An 18,768-nucleotide genomic window follows, 5' to 3' on the forward strand; every position below is an offset into this window, starting at 1 on the left:
GGACTGGGTTCTTAAGTAGCAGATTTTGCCTCAATAATTGGGGAAAAGAAGTTCTAACAATACAATGTTAGAAAATTGGAATAGGTTATTTTTCTAAGCCTTTTAATTTTAGAAATTGGAAGAATTAAAACAGAGGTTGGATTCAGGGATGTGCCTATATGAAACTTTGGGTAAATTTAAAAAAAAAAAGCACTCTGTTTGGTAGACTTAACACCAATTACGCACTTTGTGTGGACGTATCCTCATGCCAGCTATGTGGCTTGGTGGGTAGAGTATGGCCTTCCTTAGGATCAGCCTTCATTTTTCCTCTCAAGTGGGAGCCTTTTACAGTGTCTTCTTAGAAATGCTGTAGATCAACTTCCTGAGGTAGGTATGAGTTTGGGGTTGATAACTTCCAATGTCTGATCTATATTTTTCATTGTAACTAGATATAAATCAGTGCCTTAGGTGTCCTAATCTCCACAGAGACCACATTCAAAGAAGCCTCATGTCAAAATCAAAAGTATTATGAGAGGAATTTCACTCTTTACTTATGTCTCTCAGAAACCATTAAACGTGATTCCATTTATAACCTGCACAGCATTTCTCAAAAGTCTCTTTCTTCACTTGAGCCTGGTCAAATTCCCTCACACTTCATAATTGCCCCAGAGAGCCTCACATGCCAACCCGCTATAAATTCTCTCTGAAGCCCCAACCCATGAAGGTGTCTATCTATTGTTTGTCTCCTTTGTTTCTTCTGCATTTCCCATCTGGTTTTTCTTCTCTTCGTGCTCCAGATTTTATAATATTAGAAAAAAAAAACTGTGTTAAAAAAAGAACTTTCCTTAGATTGTGAGAGAACTGGGAGAAGTTGAGCAAACAAAGATAAACATCTCATCTTATTTTTCTCCTAGAACCTTTATTCTCATTTTCTCTCCACTTGGTTATCTGATTCTTTAACAGCACAACCTGGAAACCAGTATGAGATAAATTAAATGATTTTTGGGTACTTTTGGATGAACATTTGTATGTTAATACTTACTGAGTGAATCCAATGTCTGCAGCTCCTTCTACTAAATTCTAAATAAGAAGCAAAGCAATTTATGTGAATAATCCCTACTCAGAAGGAATGTACAATCTCATGAGTCAGACTGGATAAAAATCACATGAAATAGATTTAAAGGAGGAAAACCAATAAACAGTGAAAATGACTACAGCTCTATATGTACAAATACACTGAGAGTTACCTGAATGTTCATTACACAGCATAAACAAAACTGTGGAGAAACCAGGGAAAGTTTCATGGAAGAGGTAAACATTGAGTAAATGTTTAGAAGATGTAAAAGACCATGTAACTAGGGAAATTAATATAGAAATAGGTGAGTGCACCTGTAATCCCAGCTACTCCAGAGGCTGAAGCAGGAGAATCGCTTGAACCTGGGAGGTGGAGGTTGCAGTGAGCCATTGCACTCCAGCCTGGGGGTTAAGAGCGATACTCTGTCTAAAAAAAAAAAAAAAAAGGAAAAGTAATGGCCAAGAGATCATGAGTATACTTACTTGCTGCAACAGAGAGTCTCAGCAGGCTGAAATACTTTTTTTTTTCCCCCTCAAAGGGGGAATGCCACTCTCCACCTTCTGAGCTCCCGTATGACTCATTGCATGACTTGACTGTTACTTATCACATTCTGCCTTGAGTTAGTTATACATGTTTTGATTTTCTTCATTAAATAACAACTCCTAGAATATAGAGATACTAGCTACTCCTTTCCCTTCCCTTTTCTGTAGCACTTCACACAGAGTCTAGCAAATTGTCATTGTTCAATAAAAACTTGCTGAATTAGAGTTAATGAGAAGCTAGTGAGTAGAAGGTCAGTAGGGGAGCAGAGAAGGACTGCAGTGCTTCCACTAATGAGTTTAAGTTTGATATTGGAGATAACTGAAATTCAAACATACCAGTGACGTAATCAAAACAAGATTTTACAAAAATCTTTCTGTTAATCCATGTATGAAGTGGAAGATAACAAGTTCATCTTTTTATTTGTATAGGTATTATCCCAGATGTTAAGAAAGAGATATTCCATATAGATGGTACATAGTGTTGAACTGTAAGCTACTTTTACTCATTGAAACTTTTGAATGAATACACTTAGGCTTCTTGAATTTTACAGGCTGTTCAAGTTGCTTTGAGAATCTTATGTGTGTGAATAAATTTCTTCATAATGGTTTTTCTTTCTTTCTGGCATTGCTGATTGTAAATAGGAGTGATCCATGCTCTGGTTTGGCATGTTTTAAATAATATGTATGCACATGGAATTTGAAAAAAAAAAAACATCTGGAATTGGAATTCCAGATTTAAGCTTCAAAAAAGATTTTTAGGAAAGATTTATTCTAATTTTAAGAAATTTTTAAACTGAGAGACTTCAGAACTATTTTATTTAACTAATTTGTACTCTCTCCTGGTCTTAAAATGTTTTAGAACAATTGCTATTGCTATATGATTTAGGTACTTCTATTCACCTTCAATTAATAAAATCCTTTTCATGTGAATGTTTTGTTACTGGAATTTAACACAAATTTAAAAATGATTGAAATTACACAAATAATAGATATTGATTGGTGATTTCAGTTAAGCTTTCAATTGTTTTTCTCATATTGTTAACATACATTTGAATTTATGACCTAGATAGGATTTGAAAAAAAAAATCTTGTGTTTACTTTTATTATAAAGGTAATACATAATCAGTGTATGTATAGCTTCTGAATTTCTTTGGGTATATAATAAATGGAGTATATAAAACAAAAGTAAAGATTGCTTTTTGTCAAGGAAAAGCAGTATAATGTTTCAAGCATGAATTTACAATTATTTGGTGAGTCCATCTCTCATACCAAGAGGATAGGATTAAAATGCTACAACTTAGTCTCTAAATGGGGCTCTCTCTACAGGTCCCAAACCTGAACTATTGAATGGTTTAGAAATTTAATATAATGTAAACAGTTGGACAAACAAAGCAGTTTCTATTTTATAAGTATAAATAAAGTCCCCCCACCCCCCCATCCCCTCCGCGTCTCTTCGTTGGATTTAAAAAGAAAGGTATTTTTGCACAGACACAAAGCCAGAGATTTCATCTTTAGAAGATGGAGAGTAACTCTTCACTTTAATTTAAAAACAACGGGAAAAAGTGCAGCAAGAGACCTTAGAAGTAGCCAAGGGATCCAAGTACTTTGTTATTATAAAGGCTTCCAGAAATCAGATTTCTATTCTCCAAACAAATGGGCATTAAAAAGGCCTCAGCAAACTATTTATATGGTATTCTTTTCCTTGGCTATACAATTTTAGTTAGTATATTGCCTTTTTGGTTTAATTCCAATGGCACAGTTCATAGATTTAAGTGTTTTTTTTTTCTTTTGGAGGCTAAGCAAAATGATCATAAAATAAAAATCTTTGACAGTCTGTTCTACTATAAAATACAACACCCCTTCTTAAAAAGAGAACACCTACTCCCAAAAGTTATACAAAAAAAAGGCAGCACCATAAAAAAAGCTAAGGAACTTCAGTTTGAACCATATGACATTCCTCAGTAATTTTCAGTTACAATAGAATGAATTACAGGACTTAGAGAAACCATCAGAGAAAACTGAATGAACAGTTTCAGAGACAGGGAAGATCCCCTGTCACAAATATGTGCTCATTGTGATACTTATTTTCTTAGCCCATGAGATGAAATTTCCCTTTGTTTATGAGAACTAGTTACTCCTTTCCCAGACTGGGCAGTAGCTATCTGAATGTTTCTGTATGAATGAAAACTCATCTGCCAGGGAATAAAAATGGCAAGGACCTTTAGCAATGCCCTGTTATGTTTCTGAATTTTGTAGAACTGGCAGTCATCTGATAATGTTGAAAATATATAGCTCTCAAAGAAATAGGGCTGGATTCTCCGAATATGTTTTGCACAACAGATCCCTCTGGCAGTTTTATGATTTTGCACAGCTTGTAGGGAGAGACTGGACTAGCTGGATGTTTCCTGGTTCCATTAGCATAGCCCAGCCCACTTCCAACACACGCCCAGAAGTACCTCATTAACCATTGGGATTGCAGCCAAAAACATAAGACTACAGTGAATATAAGGGGAATTACTGGCGAGAGAGCTGTAGACCAACTTAACACCGAACCCATTACTTTTCCAAGACCAGAAAAAAATATTACATGTACCGGAACTACTTCTTCAGATAAGAATTCAAGGTTTTAATCTATAGTTTTAAAATCTAGAATAGTTAGCTGTGTCATAAAAAGACAGCTGCATATATTGAAGTGCTTCTGTTAATCTCTCTCTCTCTTTTATTTACTTATTTTCTGGGCAGCTTTGACATTGTAAACCACAGACGAATTGGAGCTTGGCATTGAAAGGAGGTGTTCTGCAATGATTTTTTTTCTTGTTTAGAGAAGTTTACTTCTACAAGAAGATATCTGAAAAATGACAGGAGCAAAGAAGAAAAAGAAAAGCATGCTTTGGGGCAAGATGCATACCCCCCAGTGTGAAGACATTATACAGTGGTGTAGAAGGCGACTGCCCATTTTGGATTGGGCACCACATTACAATCTGAAAGAAAACTTGCTTCCAGACACTGTGTCTGGGATAATGTTGGCAGTTCAACAGGTGACCCAAGGTAATGTATTGCATTTGAATTTCCTGTATTATGCAGAGTAGATGTCACTTTGCTTTCTTGGAATAATAGTATGACCTAGAAAAAACAATTTAGCTAAATAAATGGATATTAACTGTGGGGAAATAAGCATATTGGATATCTTTGGAGAAGTTTTCCTAATTGTCTTTTTTCCTCTGTATTTTGATAGCTATTAAGCATTGAATAAACTTGAATGACATTACGTTTTTTCACTGTTAAAATTCATACTGTTTTAGAGTGAAAGATTCATAATTATGGGAGAATCAGTTTTTATAACATGATCTTGTTGATATAGTTTCCTACTTTCACTGAATCAAGCTATAAAATTCTCCTGGCTTGAACACAATCGTTTTGGAACCTAATTAGCAGCACACAATTACCTGTTGTAGCCTTGAGAGATGATATAAACAAGGAACAAAGCTTTCTGTACATAAAGGAGGCTCTCTGCCAAGATTGGTATTTGCAAAGAGAATCCTGTGTGTCCTTAGAGCTTATGTTTTACTGTATATGCTGATTTACTTCTGTATCACATTACCTACTACATCTATTTCTCAGTAAGAAATTTAAACTGGTGAGAAGTCTGATTTTAACTTTCCCAAAAGCAGACTAAATGATATTCTGGATTTAGGTAGGTGTTTCTATTGGTGAAAGCTACCGACCTAGTGTGCATGTGTGTGTATTTGTTTGCCTTAAAGGTATATGCATTGCAGTTCTTGGCTAATTCAAATAATTTTCTACCTGTAGCAAGGAAAGGAACTAATTTCTGAACCTTGAGAATTTAGAGCAGTTTCCTTGGCATAGACACTGCAGGTTTATATTTCCTTGCAGTTTCACTACCTCCTTGGCTTTAACTATTATTTATATTGTTAAATTATAAGCACTCTTTTAATTAAATTATTCTGTAGCTGGAACAAACTGGTTTATGTATTTGTGATTTTAGTATGATTAGGAACATCTGCACTAGTGACTTTAGGATACATAATACTGTCATACTTTATGGGATTCCATTTTACTGAATAGTCTTATATTTTTAATGACCATTTTGCCAATAGCAATGCATAGTAATATTTCAGAAAAATGCAAAGTAAATAACAGGTTTGGGCATTTTTGGACTTGCTTTTATTCAGTTTTAAATTCAAAATGAAACACTACCAATGTACTTTGAAAACTTATGTGATGAACTTTTTTTTTTTAACCAGATAGTTTCAGCATGTTTTAAATTTATTTTGCTTTAATTTAGTGTAAAATGAAAGAGAATTATGTTTTTAATAATAATTTCAGTTTTTTACCTTTGGAAAATATCAAGTTAATAAGACAATTTGAGGATAAGATAAAGTTATCTATGGTATATCATTAGCGATATTATTTATGTAGAAGTTTCAGTAATTAATTATGTGGCTTTTATTTGGGTATAGATTTTGAGGGATTTTGTTTTATGAGTCATGTATTTCACTGGTTATGAAGGGACACATTGGCCAGCTCCAAGACTGATAAGAAGCACAGCACGTACCCAGCCCTAGTGTCTTGGGAAGTTATGAATCTGGCTGCTGGTTCTCTTGGAAGGCTACCAGTGAATGGATAAGACTACACTACAAAAACTTAAACGTTTTTGTTTGTGAAATTTAAGACTAATTATTTTTAAAATGTCTATTCTTTTAAAAACAATTTTCTCAAACTTTTTCATGACCATGTACTATGTATAGAGAGTTAAAAAGTGAAATGCCATAAGCTACCATTTGTTGTAAGAGGCAATGCCCTAAACCCTTGCATACATTATCTCCCTCTATCCTAACAGAATCCCAAGACACAGCAGTCTCCTCTCCATCTTTCACAGGAGAAAATGGAGGCTTAGAAGAGTTAGAAATTTTCCCTGGACCTCATACCTGATAAGTAGTGGAGTCAGGACTTGATTCCAAAGCCAACACCTTAACATTTTCACTTTATACTGTACATTGCCAAAATAACCAGACTTTTCATAACACTAATGTTATTAGTAATAGAAGACATTTCTTTAGAAAGGTGTGACTATCCTTCCCTTCAAATCACTTTTGTATTAAGGTTTCATCCCTGCAGTTTTTAGATTCAAAGGCAAAGTGACAGGAAAAATAACTAGAGTGGGATACAGACTAAGGAAGACATTTAGATATCATTTCCTCTTGTTTGTCTGAATACAATATTGGCAGTTATTATCAGCTCAATTTTCTAAGGAAAATTAGAAGAAAGAGGAATAATTTTTGTTCTTGCATCATAACACAAACAATAGGATCAAGCACCTTTTTTTTTAGCTTTATCGATTTTTGAAGCAGCTGTTCAGTTACTCAGCATAGTTGAATTATATAAAATTGTCCAATTTAATGTTTCTTTTGACCTACGAAGATGGAAGGTTTATGTTTCAATCTAGTAGTTGCTTTTAGTTCTCTCAAGAGTGCACTTAAATTAAGAAGGATAATGGAAATTCATTTGAGTGTTTTCTATATGTCAAATACCAAGAAGCTGTTTTAAATTTATTTTAATAAAGTAAATCTTTACTTTATTAAAGATTTCCTAATTGTTAAATATAGATGCTTTTCTATTATCAGTAGCATTTTCTGTGTTGACTACAGTCTTTCTGAAATCCTTTATTCTCTTGGTTTTTAGACAGCACTCTTGTTTTTCTCCTGCTACCTGTCTGTCCTTCTCTTCTTATGATTCTCTGCAGATGTTCTGCTTCCCACCAAACATTGGTGTCCTGGAGATTCAAACCCTGGCCTTCTCTAAAAGCATAAAAGATGCTAATCACCTATTAATGAAACTTTCTTCTCAACTTGAGATCTACATATTTATTTATTAATTTTTAAAAACCAGCCAGATTATCAGTAAAATGTGATGTATACACTGCAAGACTACCTTTTCCAGCTTTCTTTGAGGTTAGGTGTTGCCCTGTGATTATATTTTGGCCAAGGGAAAATAAGCAGAAGTATACTTCTTCCAGTCCTAGTCCATAAAAGTCATATATGATCCTCATGTCCCCTATATGCTGGCAGGTATTAGTGCCCAAGGCAAATTTGAAAGCTATGTATTGGAGGTAGCATTGACTCTATCAGCCTTGGTTCCTGAGTGGCCTTGGAGATCCACATATTTAAGTATGCCTAACCTAGAATATTCTAAATGTACTTCAAATGCAGTGTCTTCTAAAACAAACTGAATGAAACCTCCATTTGAAGCAGAACGATAATAATAACAACAGTAGTTTTTAGGCACAGATACAAGCAGTATTGTAAGAACCCTTGACATATATACAAAACTGAAGCTGGGAGAGGACAAACAACTTGCCTGAAGTCACACAGCAAATGAATGGAAGAGGTAGGATTTGAACTCAAGTAATCTGGCTCCTGAGACTATGCCCTCATCTTTATGCTAAACTTCTTCTCTTAGACAGTCCTGTGCATCATTCTCAACTCTTTCCTCTTTTTGCCACCCTGCCCACTAGCATACGATCAGCTGCCAGCTTCTTTTGTTTCTATCCCCTATCATTTTAACCAAGTAGTCTTGTTTCATGGCCCTGCAGCCGCCGTAATTCTCTGTCTGAACTGTTGAAACCATCATCATCTTGTGGGTCTTCATTCCTTACTCTGTCTCCGCCTGTAGGCCATATTCCATACTGCAGCCAGAATAATCACAAAAATCTGAATGCATCGATCCTGTTCAGAATTGTTTAATGAACCTCTATTTTCTCTAGAGTAAAAGTCCAATTCTTCAGCATGTCCTATTAGATCATTAATAATCTGGGCCTCTTGATACAAAGCTCTACTCAAAGAGATCTCTCCTCTAAGAATCCCTCCCAATCTCCTAGGAAGATGTTTTCTTCCCTCCTACCCCCTTTGTACTTTTTACGTATCACTTTGATAGGCATTAACATATTGTATTATAATATCTTGCGACAACTCTTTCCACACTAGTCTGTAAGCTCTGGAAACAAGACAATTTCTTAATCTATATATTCTTACCAGCTTGTGTATTGCTTGGCACATAAATGTTTTTTGGAAGAATTAAAACATTCTAGAAGCCACCAATTGTTCCATTGTAGCATGCCATCACTCTAGAGAGGAAACTGAATTTAAACTAATTCTTATGTTTTATTATACAAATAAATGTAATAAAGATACTGATAGTAAAAAAAATACTTTAAAATACAAGTAATTGATTTTTTCCAACTTCTCTTACTTTCTTGAAGTTACAAATTTGCAGGCCTCCTGACAAATCTGGTAAAAGATACGTTTTCTTTGTGCCAAACAATGTTAATTTTTTCTTCAGCCAACAGTAACAAATATGAATAGTTTATATAAAAGTCCAGATGCCCAGCTTCTCTTGAAAAATCTGGGGAGACGTGGCCATACAGGGCCTACATCCCCATGCGGCAAAATCTGCAGGCCCTTAAGAGAGGCTACTCACTTTTGCCACAGCTCCCACTACTCATATGTTCACTGCCACCCTTCCTGCTGGTATGCCCATTACCTATCTAGCTCTGTGAATGGCTAAATTTGTTTCCCCTGCCAAGACAGTTTCTAACATATTTTGTTGAAATGCCTCTAATTTGCCCTTGAATAAAACCTTTATAGGGAGATGATATAATTTTAGCTTCTTCACCTAGAACCACAGAACCTTCAGGTCTGTTAGCCTGGACTCATATATTTCAATATACTTCATTTCTTTATAATGATATGCATTATCTGTTACGATTTTTACAATGCATTCTGGGAAGGAGTCCAGCACCTTTACTAGACTGCCGAAGGGGTGGTTACCCCTCTCCAGAGTAAATAGATATAATATAGAGATGTATAAAATAACATGTAGATGTATTAATTTCAAAGAAAGAAAGATAAAAGAAACTTCAGGTCCTTCTTTTACTAAGTTCAAGTATTTCCTAAAAACCACTTGTATTCTTAAAAGTATTTTTAACATTTGGCAGTTCTCATTAGTAATATCAGGTAAGAGCCTTTATATTTAGTATCTGCCGTGATGTTCTTTAACTGATATCTTGAAGACCTTCACTGTCAAATATATTTTGTAGATAAGCAAACATTTGTAGAGAATGTCATTGACTTAAAACATGTCACCAACATGGGTGGCAAGCTAAGCAGTATAAGACTCTGGTCTCTAAAGCATTTAGTGCACATTGCAGCCTGAATGACCACTTGGGGGAAAGAGTTTCTCTGTTTCCAACATGAAAACTCAAGCATTGAGACAGGGTGGAGACCTGAAATGCATGACTTGCCATATAAGAACCTAATCCACTGGAGTGGAATATGAGAATGTTGGCCTTGCATTCCAAGGGATCACCTAGACTTTTTCTTCCCAAACCATATAACTTTTAAGCTGCCATAGGGTTGCCTGGTGTTCAAACCACAAGGTTTTGGGCTGCAGACAAAGATAGATGTTCCTTATAATTATGCAGAATGTGTGGCATTGCTGGCACCAAACCTTGTGTGTGGAAGCTGAGCTTCATTGCACTCCTGAGGGCAGCTTAGTGACATGCAGAACAATAAGTGGAAATTCCTGAGGCATACTGCATTGCACAGATTAAAGGCTTGTCTAGGAATGTTTCCCTGCATGGTCTCAGCTTTGGGGATACAGAATCCTAGCATTAGCCACGCATCTCTAACTTAGCTCCCTTAATCACTGTATCTTCCTGCTAGTAACTTTTCTCCAGGAGCAATGGCATCCAAATATTCCTAAATGAGTCTGAAGTATATTTTCCTTACCCCATGAAAATACAGAAGAGCTGTGACACATTTCTGTCTTTTCCTTCTCCATTTCCCCTCATCCCATGACCCAATCCCTCACTATAGCTCTAAGCTTCATTTGGTACTTTTGACTCCCTTTTTATTTTTCTTTAATGAAAAACAAGATGGTTTAGATGTTAAAGGACCCTGTACTTATTTATGCACTTAGCATAATGCTCCCTATAACATTTAGAGCTGTCCATATGGAAGAACCATGACCTTTAATTTTAGAATGTTGAAAACATGGCAAGATTTGCAACAAAATACATCGGCAGTGAGTGTTAGGATGAGATATGTGGTGTATCTTCTGTTTTTATCTGCTATGAACCATCCCTGCTCTTTTCAGTAACTGTGTATCAGATTAGTTTGGGCGAAAAACCCCTCTTCCATATTTAGTACAAGTGATTTAGGTGAGGTTCTATTCCTGGCACAGTGGATGGTGTCCAGGCTGATCAGGGGACTGAATGCCTCTACACCAGGATTCTCAAACTGGAGGCCTATTAGAACCACCTTGGGGATTAAAAGAATGCTAATATAAGGGTTCCATCTCTAGCAATGAAACCAGATTTTCTGGAAATTGTGCTCAGGCATTGAGGCATTCTTTCTTCTATTCTTCTTTAAAAATGTTGCGGTTTCTAATGTGAAATAGGTGAGAGCAGGATCTAGCCATAGTTACTGGACCAGGTGAAGGTTTGTGGGCCAAGATGTGATGATTAGCATAGTTCCATACACCTGGCCAGTGACTGATTCAAGAATAAGGTCTGACCTCTAGGCATAAGGATATGAGTTTACTATACAAGGGGTAAACTATTTATTATTAAAATGGTAATGGCAATCTAAATGACCTGAGTGGTCAGTCTGGGTCCCAGTACATGTATGAGATCTTTTAGGTGGCCAAAACTTCCTTTGTGCTGAAACTGATGACCGTAGAGATAATGTGCATCTACAGTTTCCCAGGACCTCCAAAGCCTGAAAATGAAGCCAATCCAGCAAAATGCATAGCAGAGAGAAACCGAGTCCTGATGACAACTACTACAGCCCTGACTCTTCATTTGCATGTGGACTTTTTCCCTTTGCTTATATAGATTTAAGTTGGGTTTCTTCTAGTCACCTTAATGACACATTTGAGTGCTATTATAGTGTGAATGTGATATATACATTATTTCTAATATTATGAAACCCAGAAAGATAGGTATTATTCTACTTAAGAGCATCTCATGAAAATATGAGCTCTGAACATTAGGTGAATTGGCCCACTTCTAGGACTGCTAAGATGGATTAAAACCTAAAACTGCACTGCTCCATTCCTCATTTTTCACTGGTATCTGTTCCCCAGCTTGCTTCTAGCAAGACAGACATAGCCTGGGTGGGACAGGGGCTGACTCTGAGCCTCCCTTCACATCTACTCCTCAGACTGCCCCTTCCCATGATGACATGTCACCTGCCTTGATAAAATAAAATCCTGGATTTCCCACCAGAAGAGAGCTTTGCTGGTGAGAAGCAATACAATGAGCTATTGCTCTTTCACCTGAGGTTCTCTCACGGCCCTCTGCTCCACAGAGTAGCTTAGGAGGAAAGAGGGAGGGGAGACATGCTTTAATACTGGCCTAAGCATCCATGAATAATAGATTTTACCATGTAGCAGAGGTGACACACAGATGAAATGTTTGAATAAAACTTTACTAAAGGCTAGAGAGCAATGAAAAGGGAAAATAACGAGGCTTACTGCCGTCCGCTTGGTTTGATCCCTCTTGTCTCAGCTGTTTCCTCTATCAGAACAGATGGCATCTCTAATGCTTACTACCCCCTGTTCAGAGCACTACTGCGGACATTTAACCTCTCCCTTTCTGAGTCCAAGAGGAAGGCTTGCTTTGGGCTCTCCTAACCATTTTAACATTGGAGATACCTGCACACAGGCAAGACTTGACTCCTATTCATAGCCAGGAGCCTCAGACAGCAGACAGCATAGTTTCTTCTCGTTTAACATCATTTCTCTAAATAAAAAAATTTTTAAAAACCCACATTTTCCCCCTTCATTCTTTGAGCTTAACTGCCTTTTCCTTCTATACAGTTTGTTTTTCATGAGCTAATCCATTTGTTTTTTATTTTAGGTTTGGAGGTACGTGTGAAGGTTTGTTCCATAGATAAACACGTGTCATGGGGGTTTGTTGTACACATTATTACATCACCCAGTGTATTAGTCCATTCTCACGCTGAAATAACTGAGAGTGGGTAATTTATTTAAAGAAGAGGTTTGATTGAACAGTTCCACATGGCTGGGAGGCCTCAGGAAACTTACAGTCATAGCGGAAGGCACCTTTTCACAGGGTGGCAGGAGACAGAATGAGTGCAAGCGTGGGAAATGCCAGACACTTATAAAACCATAAGATCTCATGAGCCTCACTCATTATCATGAGAACAGCATGGGGGAAGCTGCCCCTATGATTCAATTACCTCCATCTGGTCCCCACTCCACATGCGGATTATGGGGATTACAATTAAGGTGAGATTTTGGGGGGTCACAGAGCCAAGCCATATAACCCAGGTATTAAGCTAATCCATTTTCATGGCTTTACTGCCACGGTTCTACTGGTTAATTGTAGGAATATATTTCCATCTTAACTCTTCCTTCCTAGCTCTAGATATAAATAGCCAGCTGCCTATTGGGCACAATCTCAGTGTCTCCCAGAGACAAATTTTATAACTGAACACATAATTTTTCCTACCAAAAGTAGTCCTTATCCTCCATTCTTTATTATAATGCAAATCACCCCCCATCTACCCAGTTGTTCATGCTAGAAACCTGGGAGTGATCCTTCTTCCCCTGTACTCTCAACAACTATATTAAATTAACCAAGTTCTGTAAATTCTTCCCTCTTAATGACTGTCTAATACACCTGATGCCCATTGTCCTCATGGCCACTTCCTTGATAATAGTAGATATAACCAACAATTGCTAAATGTTTAAAGTGTGCCATAAACTGTGCTAAGGATTCATTGTCTATTATATCAATTAATCTTCATAATGACCCTAAGAGTTTGATACTATTATCTGTATTTAACAGATGAAGAAAAGTAGATTAATTTGCTAAGGTAATCCAGTTAGCATAAGGCAGAAGGAGTGTTTAAATGCAGGTCTTTCTGACTCGTAAGCCTGTGCTTCTACCTTAAGAGCCACCAAAATTTACCCTGCTCGGTAGGATGTCTCTCACATGCAGTTTTGTCCTTCTGTTATCTATCTTGAACTGGAACAAAACTAAATTTTTAGTTAGATAGTGGAAACCTTGTTTTTAAAATTCCTTCAGCAACACTGCAAATACCTTTTTACCTGCTCTTTCACTCTGTGTTGTTCCCTTGCTTCACATGATCTCCTTGGTCTCTGTTTTCTTACTATCTTTATTCTCATCCCTTTCTATTTCTAGCTCCTTCCTGAAACTCCAAATACTACCCCGGGACTGAAACCACAGGCGTGCATTGATTAGCTTCTATAGTATTGGGAATCAATGTTTAAACACCAGAAGACTTAATTTTAAAATTGAAGGCTTTCCCTCCCTTCATTTAAATATAGTCATCTAACCACACAGGTTTCATATTCCCAAATGGCAACAATAGGCTTAAGTTGACTTTTGCCTGTACCCTTTATATGGACGTGGACTTTCTAATTTGCCATACCCTTCCACACTCCCGTTGTTTTGTACATCAGCACTGCTTAACACCTGCTGTTTTATTCTGCTCAGCTCTAGAACAGACATTCTCAAACTCAGCTCAAGCACAACTTGAGAAGGATTAGACTTCTGAAAATGCTTTTCAAGGCCTTTCAATTTCTGCATCTCACCTTTCCAGTCACACCTTGTTTAATTTCCCTTCAGCATCATATGTTCTATCTATATTGGACTGCACTTAGTATTCTAAAGGATCATGCTTCTTTGCCTCAGGACATTTGCAGATGCTGTTTCCTCTAAAATGAATAATATTCCCCTGCCTTGTCCCTTTCACCTGATTATAACCTACCATATTTCAGGAATGGGTTTAGTTCAGTAATTCTCAACCATGGCTGCATATTAGAGTCTCTTGTGGCACTGAACAAAAATACTCATGTCCAATCTCCACCCTAGATTAATTAAATCAGAATCTCTGGATAATTTAGGGCTAATAATTTTATGTTCTGTGCCTCAGCTTACTCAACTAATGAAAAAAATAAAAATAAAAATGAGCAGCCAGGATTGCGAACTACAGGCTTTCAGAAAGCACTGTTGATACCTCTATTTTGTTTTTCCATGGTACTTATATCCTTAACTAACTTTATAGCATTTGTTTTTGATTCATATTTGATTTAGCACTGTATTAGTCCATTTTGACACTGCTGTAAAGAAATACCCGAGACTGGGTAATTTATAAAGGAAAGAGGTTTAATTGACTCACAGTTCCATATGCCTGGGGAGGCCTTAGGAAATTTACAGTCATGGCAGAAGGAAAAACAAGCACCTTCTCCATAAGGCAGCAGGAGAGAGAAGAGAGCAGGGGAAACTGCTATTTATAAAACCACAGGGGACAAACCACCACTGTGATCCAATCTCCTCCCACCATATCCCTCCCTTGACACATGGGGATTATGGAGATTACAATTAGAGATGAGATTTAGGTAGGGACACAGAGCCAAACCATATCAATTGCCTAAGCCATACGTTCCTTGAGGGCAGAGATTATTTACAGTCTAGGAAGACCAATCACCTTGGCTTTAGCACTGAAAGTCCTGAGTTCCAGGAAATATTTTCAGCTCCTATCCCCAGTATTTGGCACAGAGTAAGTACTAAAATATTTGTTGACAGTGAACAATCATAATTGAGATAGATGGATGGGGTTTTCCTATGCCCATGCTCCTTCTGGTGGCTCCTCTCTTCATGGGAACTTTGTCTCTTTCTGTTTCTATTACTTAAGCTCTTAGGTCTGATGGACTTGCGGTTTCTTGATCATAGTGATTCTTTATGTTCATGATTGTGAGACCTCACCTGTGTAGCAAGTCACAGGAGGAAAGTATGATGTGATTGGCCTCAACCTCTCTAATGATTAGAAATACTGACCTTGGAGTAATAATGGTTGTTTGTGGACTGAAATAATGTGTGTTTACAGAAATTTGTCTTCACATAATTATGGTTGTTGAATATATGTAAATTTACCCCGGGAGACTCACTTGTAATAACATTTAACCCTAATCCCACTGATATTGTAAACTAGACAGCTGGTTATACTGTGGTTTGCTAATAACTATTTGAAGACCACCACAAACCAGTTACCACAGAGAAATAACTTTCATCATTGCCCACACGATTTGGGTTGGATTTTTTATGTGTAATTCTTGGAAGTACTTACCATCACCTAATTATTTTGTTTTTAAGAATACTAATCCATCTTGCTAGGATTCTTTATTCATTTCTATTCAAAAAATATTTGAAAGAATACAGCCTTTTGCTATGTTCTTGGAAAGCAATAGAGGAGTATAAGACAACAATCCAGCCCACAAGGGGCTTATTATTTTTTCCGTCTTCAGAAATGCATACAAAAGTATATGAGAATATGATCTTGTTATTTTAACCTTGAAGATACCATTCTGGTGTGGGTATTTAAGGGTGGGAACATTTTCTTAATGAAAGTTTGTAGAGTATTGGTTTCAGCCACTTTTTGCCTTGAATAAATTGTATAACCCAGGAAGTCGCCAAAGAATTCTGTGTTTTTATTTAGGAACATGAAGACTAGTACAATCTCATCTACGTAACATAACATGAAATGACTATTTGGTGGTAAAAATTGGATCAACAAACTGGCAGTCTTAAAAAGCTATCAAGGTTTGATTCGCTACAGATATATATTATATGATGTGGAATTTTAAGAAATCGGGTTCTGCTAATCACTCCTTCCCTAGAAAGGATCTCAAGGGAACTGTACACAGAGTTCACATCTAGGGAAGGGCAACCATTGTCCCACTTAATCAGCTGAGTTAGTGTGCAAAGCATAGCTCTAGCAAAGCTGGAGTGGAACAAAGCAGTTTCGACCTGATATCCAGGAGGAGTTTCTTTCTTTCTTTTAAAGCTAAGGTTTGGATGCACTTGTGCGGAAAAGAAAGAGAAACTTAGAGCTTACCTTGAGGAAGGCCCTGGTCCTTTTATTATGCCAGTAGCATGGATTAGGAAATAGCAGAAGAGAGTAAAACATACCATTGACATGAACTCCTCCTACCAGGAAATGTATCCTCTTCAGAGTGTTCAATTTTGACCCCTCCACTTAGCAGCATTTCTCTTGGAGGAAGTAGTAGACACAAGAGGTCTGAGAATTTCTGCTCTACAGCTTGAGCTGAGGTTGTGGTACTGTGTCTGGAGATAGCTGGATAGAATCAAGACATTGCCAAAGGTAGGATTTAGGTCCTGTTCGGGGAAGTTAGCTAAGACATATAAACTCAGCCTGGTGAGTGTAAAGTTTAGCACTTGAATGTCAACCAGTAGGACTGGTTGACACAAAGAGTAAAACTGGGGAATCAAGTATCTGACGCTTAGGCAAAATGAAGAAACTAGTCAGGATTAGAACCCAGGGCCAAAGTTCTGGGTAGAAAGGAGTCTGAATTACAGTCTAGGAAGCCAACAGCAATGATAGATCTGTGTTTTCTAATTTTCTACCCAGTGTCTGAGCAGTCTCCAGATTTTGGTGGGTAAACCTGAGCCCATGGAAGACAGTGAGAAGATGCACCTGGCTAACAAGAGAAGTAAGGGAAGAAGGCATCAGCCAGCAGCTGTCATGGAAGGTCATGTGTTGGTTTCCCCTGTCCTCGCATTAGAATATCAGGTTGGCCTCTTGGCCTCTTGTGGACTATTGTAGACCCACAAGAATAGGAGTTATTTGACTTTTTTTTCTCCAGAATATGGAGGGTCAAGTGATTAGCACAATCTCAGCTCTTTATGCTCTTTAGTTTTGAAGAGGGAGTTTTATTGATATTGACTTTAAGAATTACCTCATTATTAAAATTTTATAGACTATAAAATGTTTGATACTTTGATAATGCACTCATAAATCTTGAAGGTTATTGAATAAAGTGCTTAATATAAATATTTAAACAATTATTAATATAAAACCAATATTTTAACATTTAATAAGCAAACCATTATTTAGGATAATTCTGAATAATTGTTAATAATGTAACCATGTGCCACTATGCATAAATCTTACCTTGTGCGCTGTGAATCTCTTTAACTTACAAACATTATCTGTACTCAAACCGATTCTATGTCAAGTTTTTTCAATTGCAACACAGTAATCAATAGTAATTTTAGGACTACAATTTTACGGAAAGGAAATTGGCTCTGAAAAGTAATTCTCTGGTCCCAATTAGATTCATAATATATGCTTCTCAGCTAAAAGTTATTTCAGTTCTGCAAGTCTCTGAAGTAAAAACTGAACTATAAAGGGACAACCATCAGGCAGATATGGATGATATTGGAAGGCAGATATTGGAAATCTGTTATAATGGTATCTTTTTTGTACTCATCATTTTTGCTGCTTTGACTATTTATGACCATGCTGCCTTGACTTTATAGCCTTGGTTCTTTATATTAATCATAGATACAAGCACTTGCAACATTGTATCATTTAATTAAACAAACTGAATAGGAGATTTCAGTTTATCTCTTATTTTAAAAGAGAATCCTTCTTGACTGAAAGCAACTGTAAGTGCAAATTTCTCCCTTTACTATGGCATTTAAATCTTGAAGATGCCATCTTAAGAGGATGATAATTATATCCAAACCTATACAAATGCTGACATTTATTTAACTCTTTCTTTGTGCCTGCCCTGTGTTGGGCCATAAGCTCCCTTTCTTCTGGGCTTTGCCTGGAATATTCTCTTAGTTCCCTTCTTTTCTTCCTATCACCTTTGCAGGGTTCCTCCTCCAAGACTTAAACAACACTACTGTAATCCTTCTGAAATGGGTTAAGTCTCTTATGTGATCATGTAACTTCCAATACTTCTTTCTTTCTAAAAACTTCACATGTAAATATTTATTTACTCTGGGTATTTCCTGTTAAACTCTGAGATCTGTAGGTGCAGGGATAGTATCATGTCTACTTCATTTATCACTTAATTTCTTGTGACTAGTTAAGTGATTAGCACAAAGGAGTTGTTCAGTAAATATTAGTTGAATAAAAAAATCATATTGATAGGAATTATCTTTCCTTTTTTTTTTTAACAGTAGAAAACTGAAGTTCAGAGAGGTTAAATAACTTGTATAAGGTCTCAGCCAAAAAGAGATGAAATTGAGATCCAAATCCATGTTGCTCTGCTTTCCTAAATGTTACTACC

General features: G+C 36.7%; 1 protein-coding gene across 2 annotated transcripts in view; it reads left to right on the forward strand.

Moving 5' to 3' along the window:
• Positions 1-4,069: 4,069 nt before the first annotated feature.
• The window catches only part of SLC26A7 (solute carrier family 26 member 7), a 143,967-nt gene continuing 129,268 nt past the window's right edge, over positions 4,070-18,768 (forward strand). Inside the window, exons 1-2 of one of the 2 annotated variants that reach the window (XM_015145681.3) lie at positions 4,070-4,219; positions 4,339-4,644. In XM_015145681.3, the coding sequence (XP_015001167.2) occupies positions 4,452-4,644 (193 nt within the window). In that variant the 5' untranslated portion in view covers positions 4,070-4,219; positions 4,339-4,451. The remainder of the gene's footprint in view (positions 4,220-4,338; positions 4,645-18,768) is intronic. The other variant, XM_015145682.3, reaches the window with a different exon arrangement.

The sequence above is a fragment of the Macaca mulatta genome, chromosome 8 (assembly GCF_049350105.2).
Source record: "Macaca mulatta isolate MMU2019108-1 chromosome 8, T2T-MMU8v2.0, whole genome shotgun sequence".
Lineage (NCBI taxonomy): Eukaryota > Metazoa > Chordata > Mammalia > Primates > Cercopithecidae > Macaca > Macaca mulatta.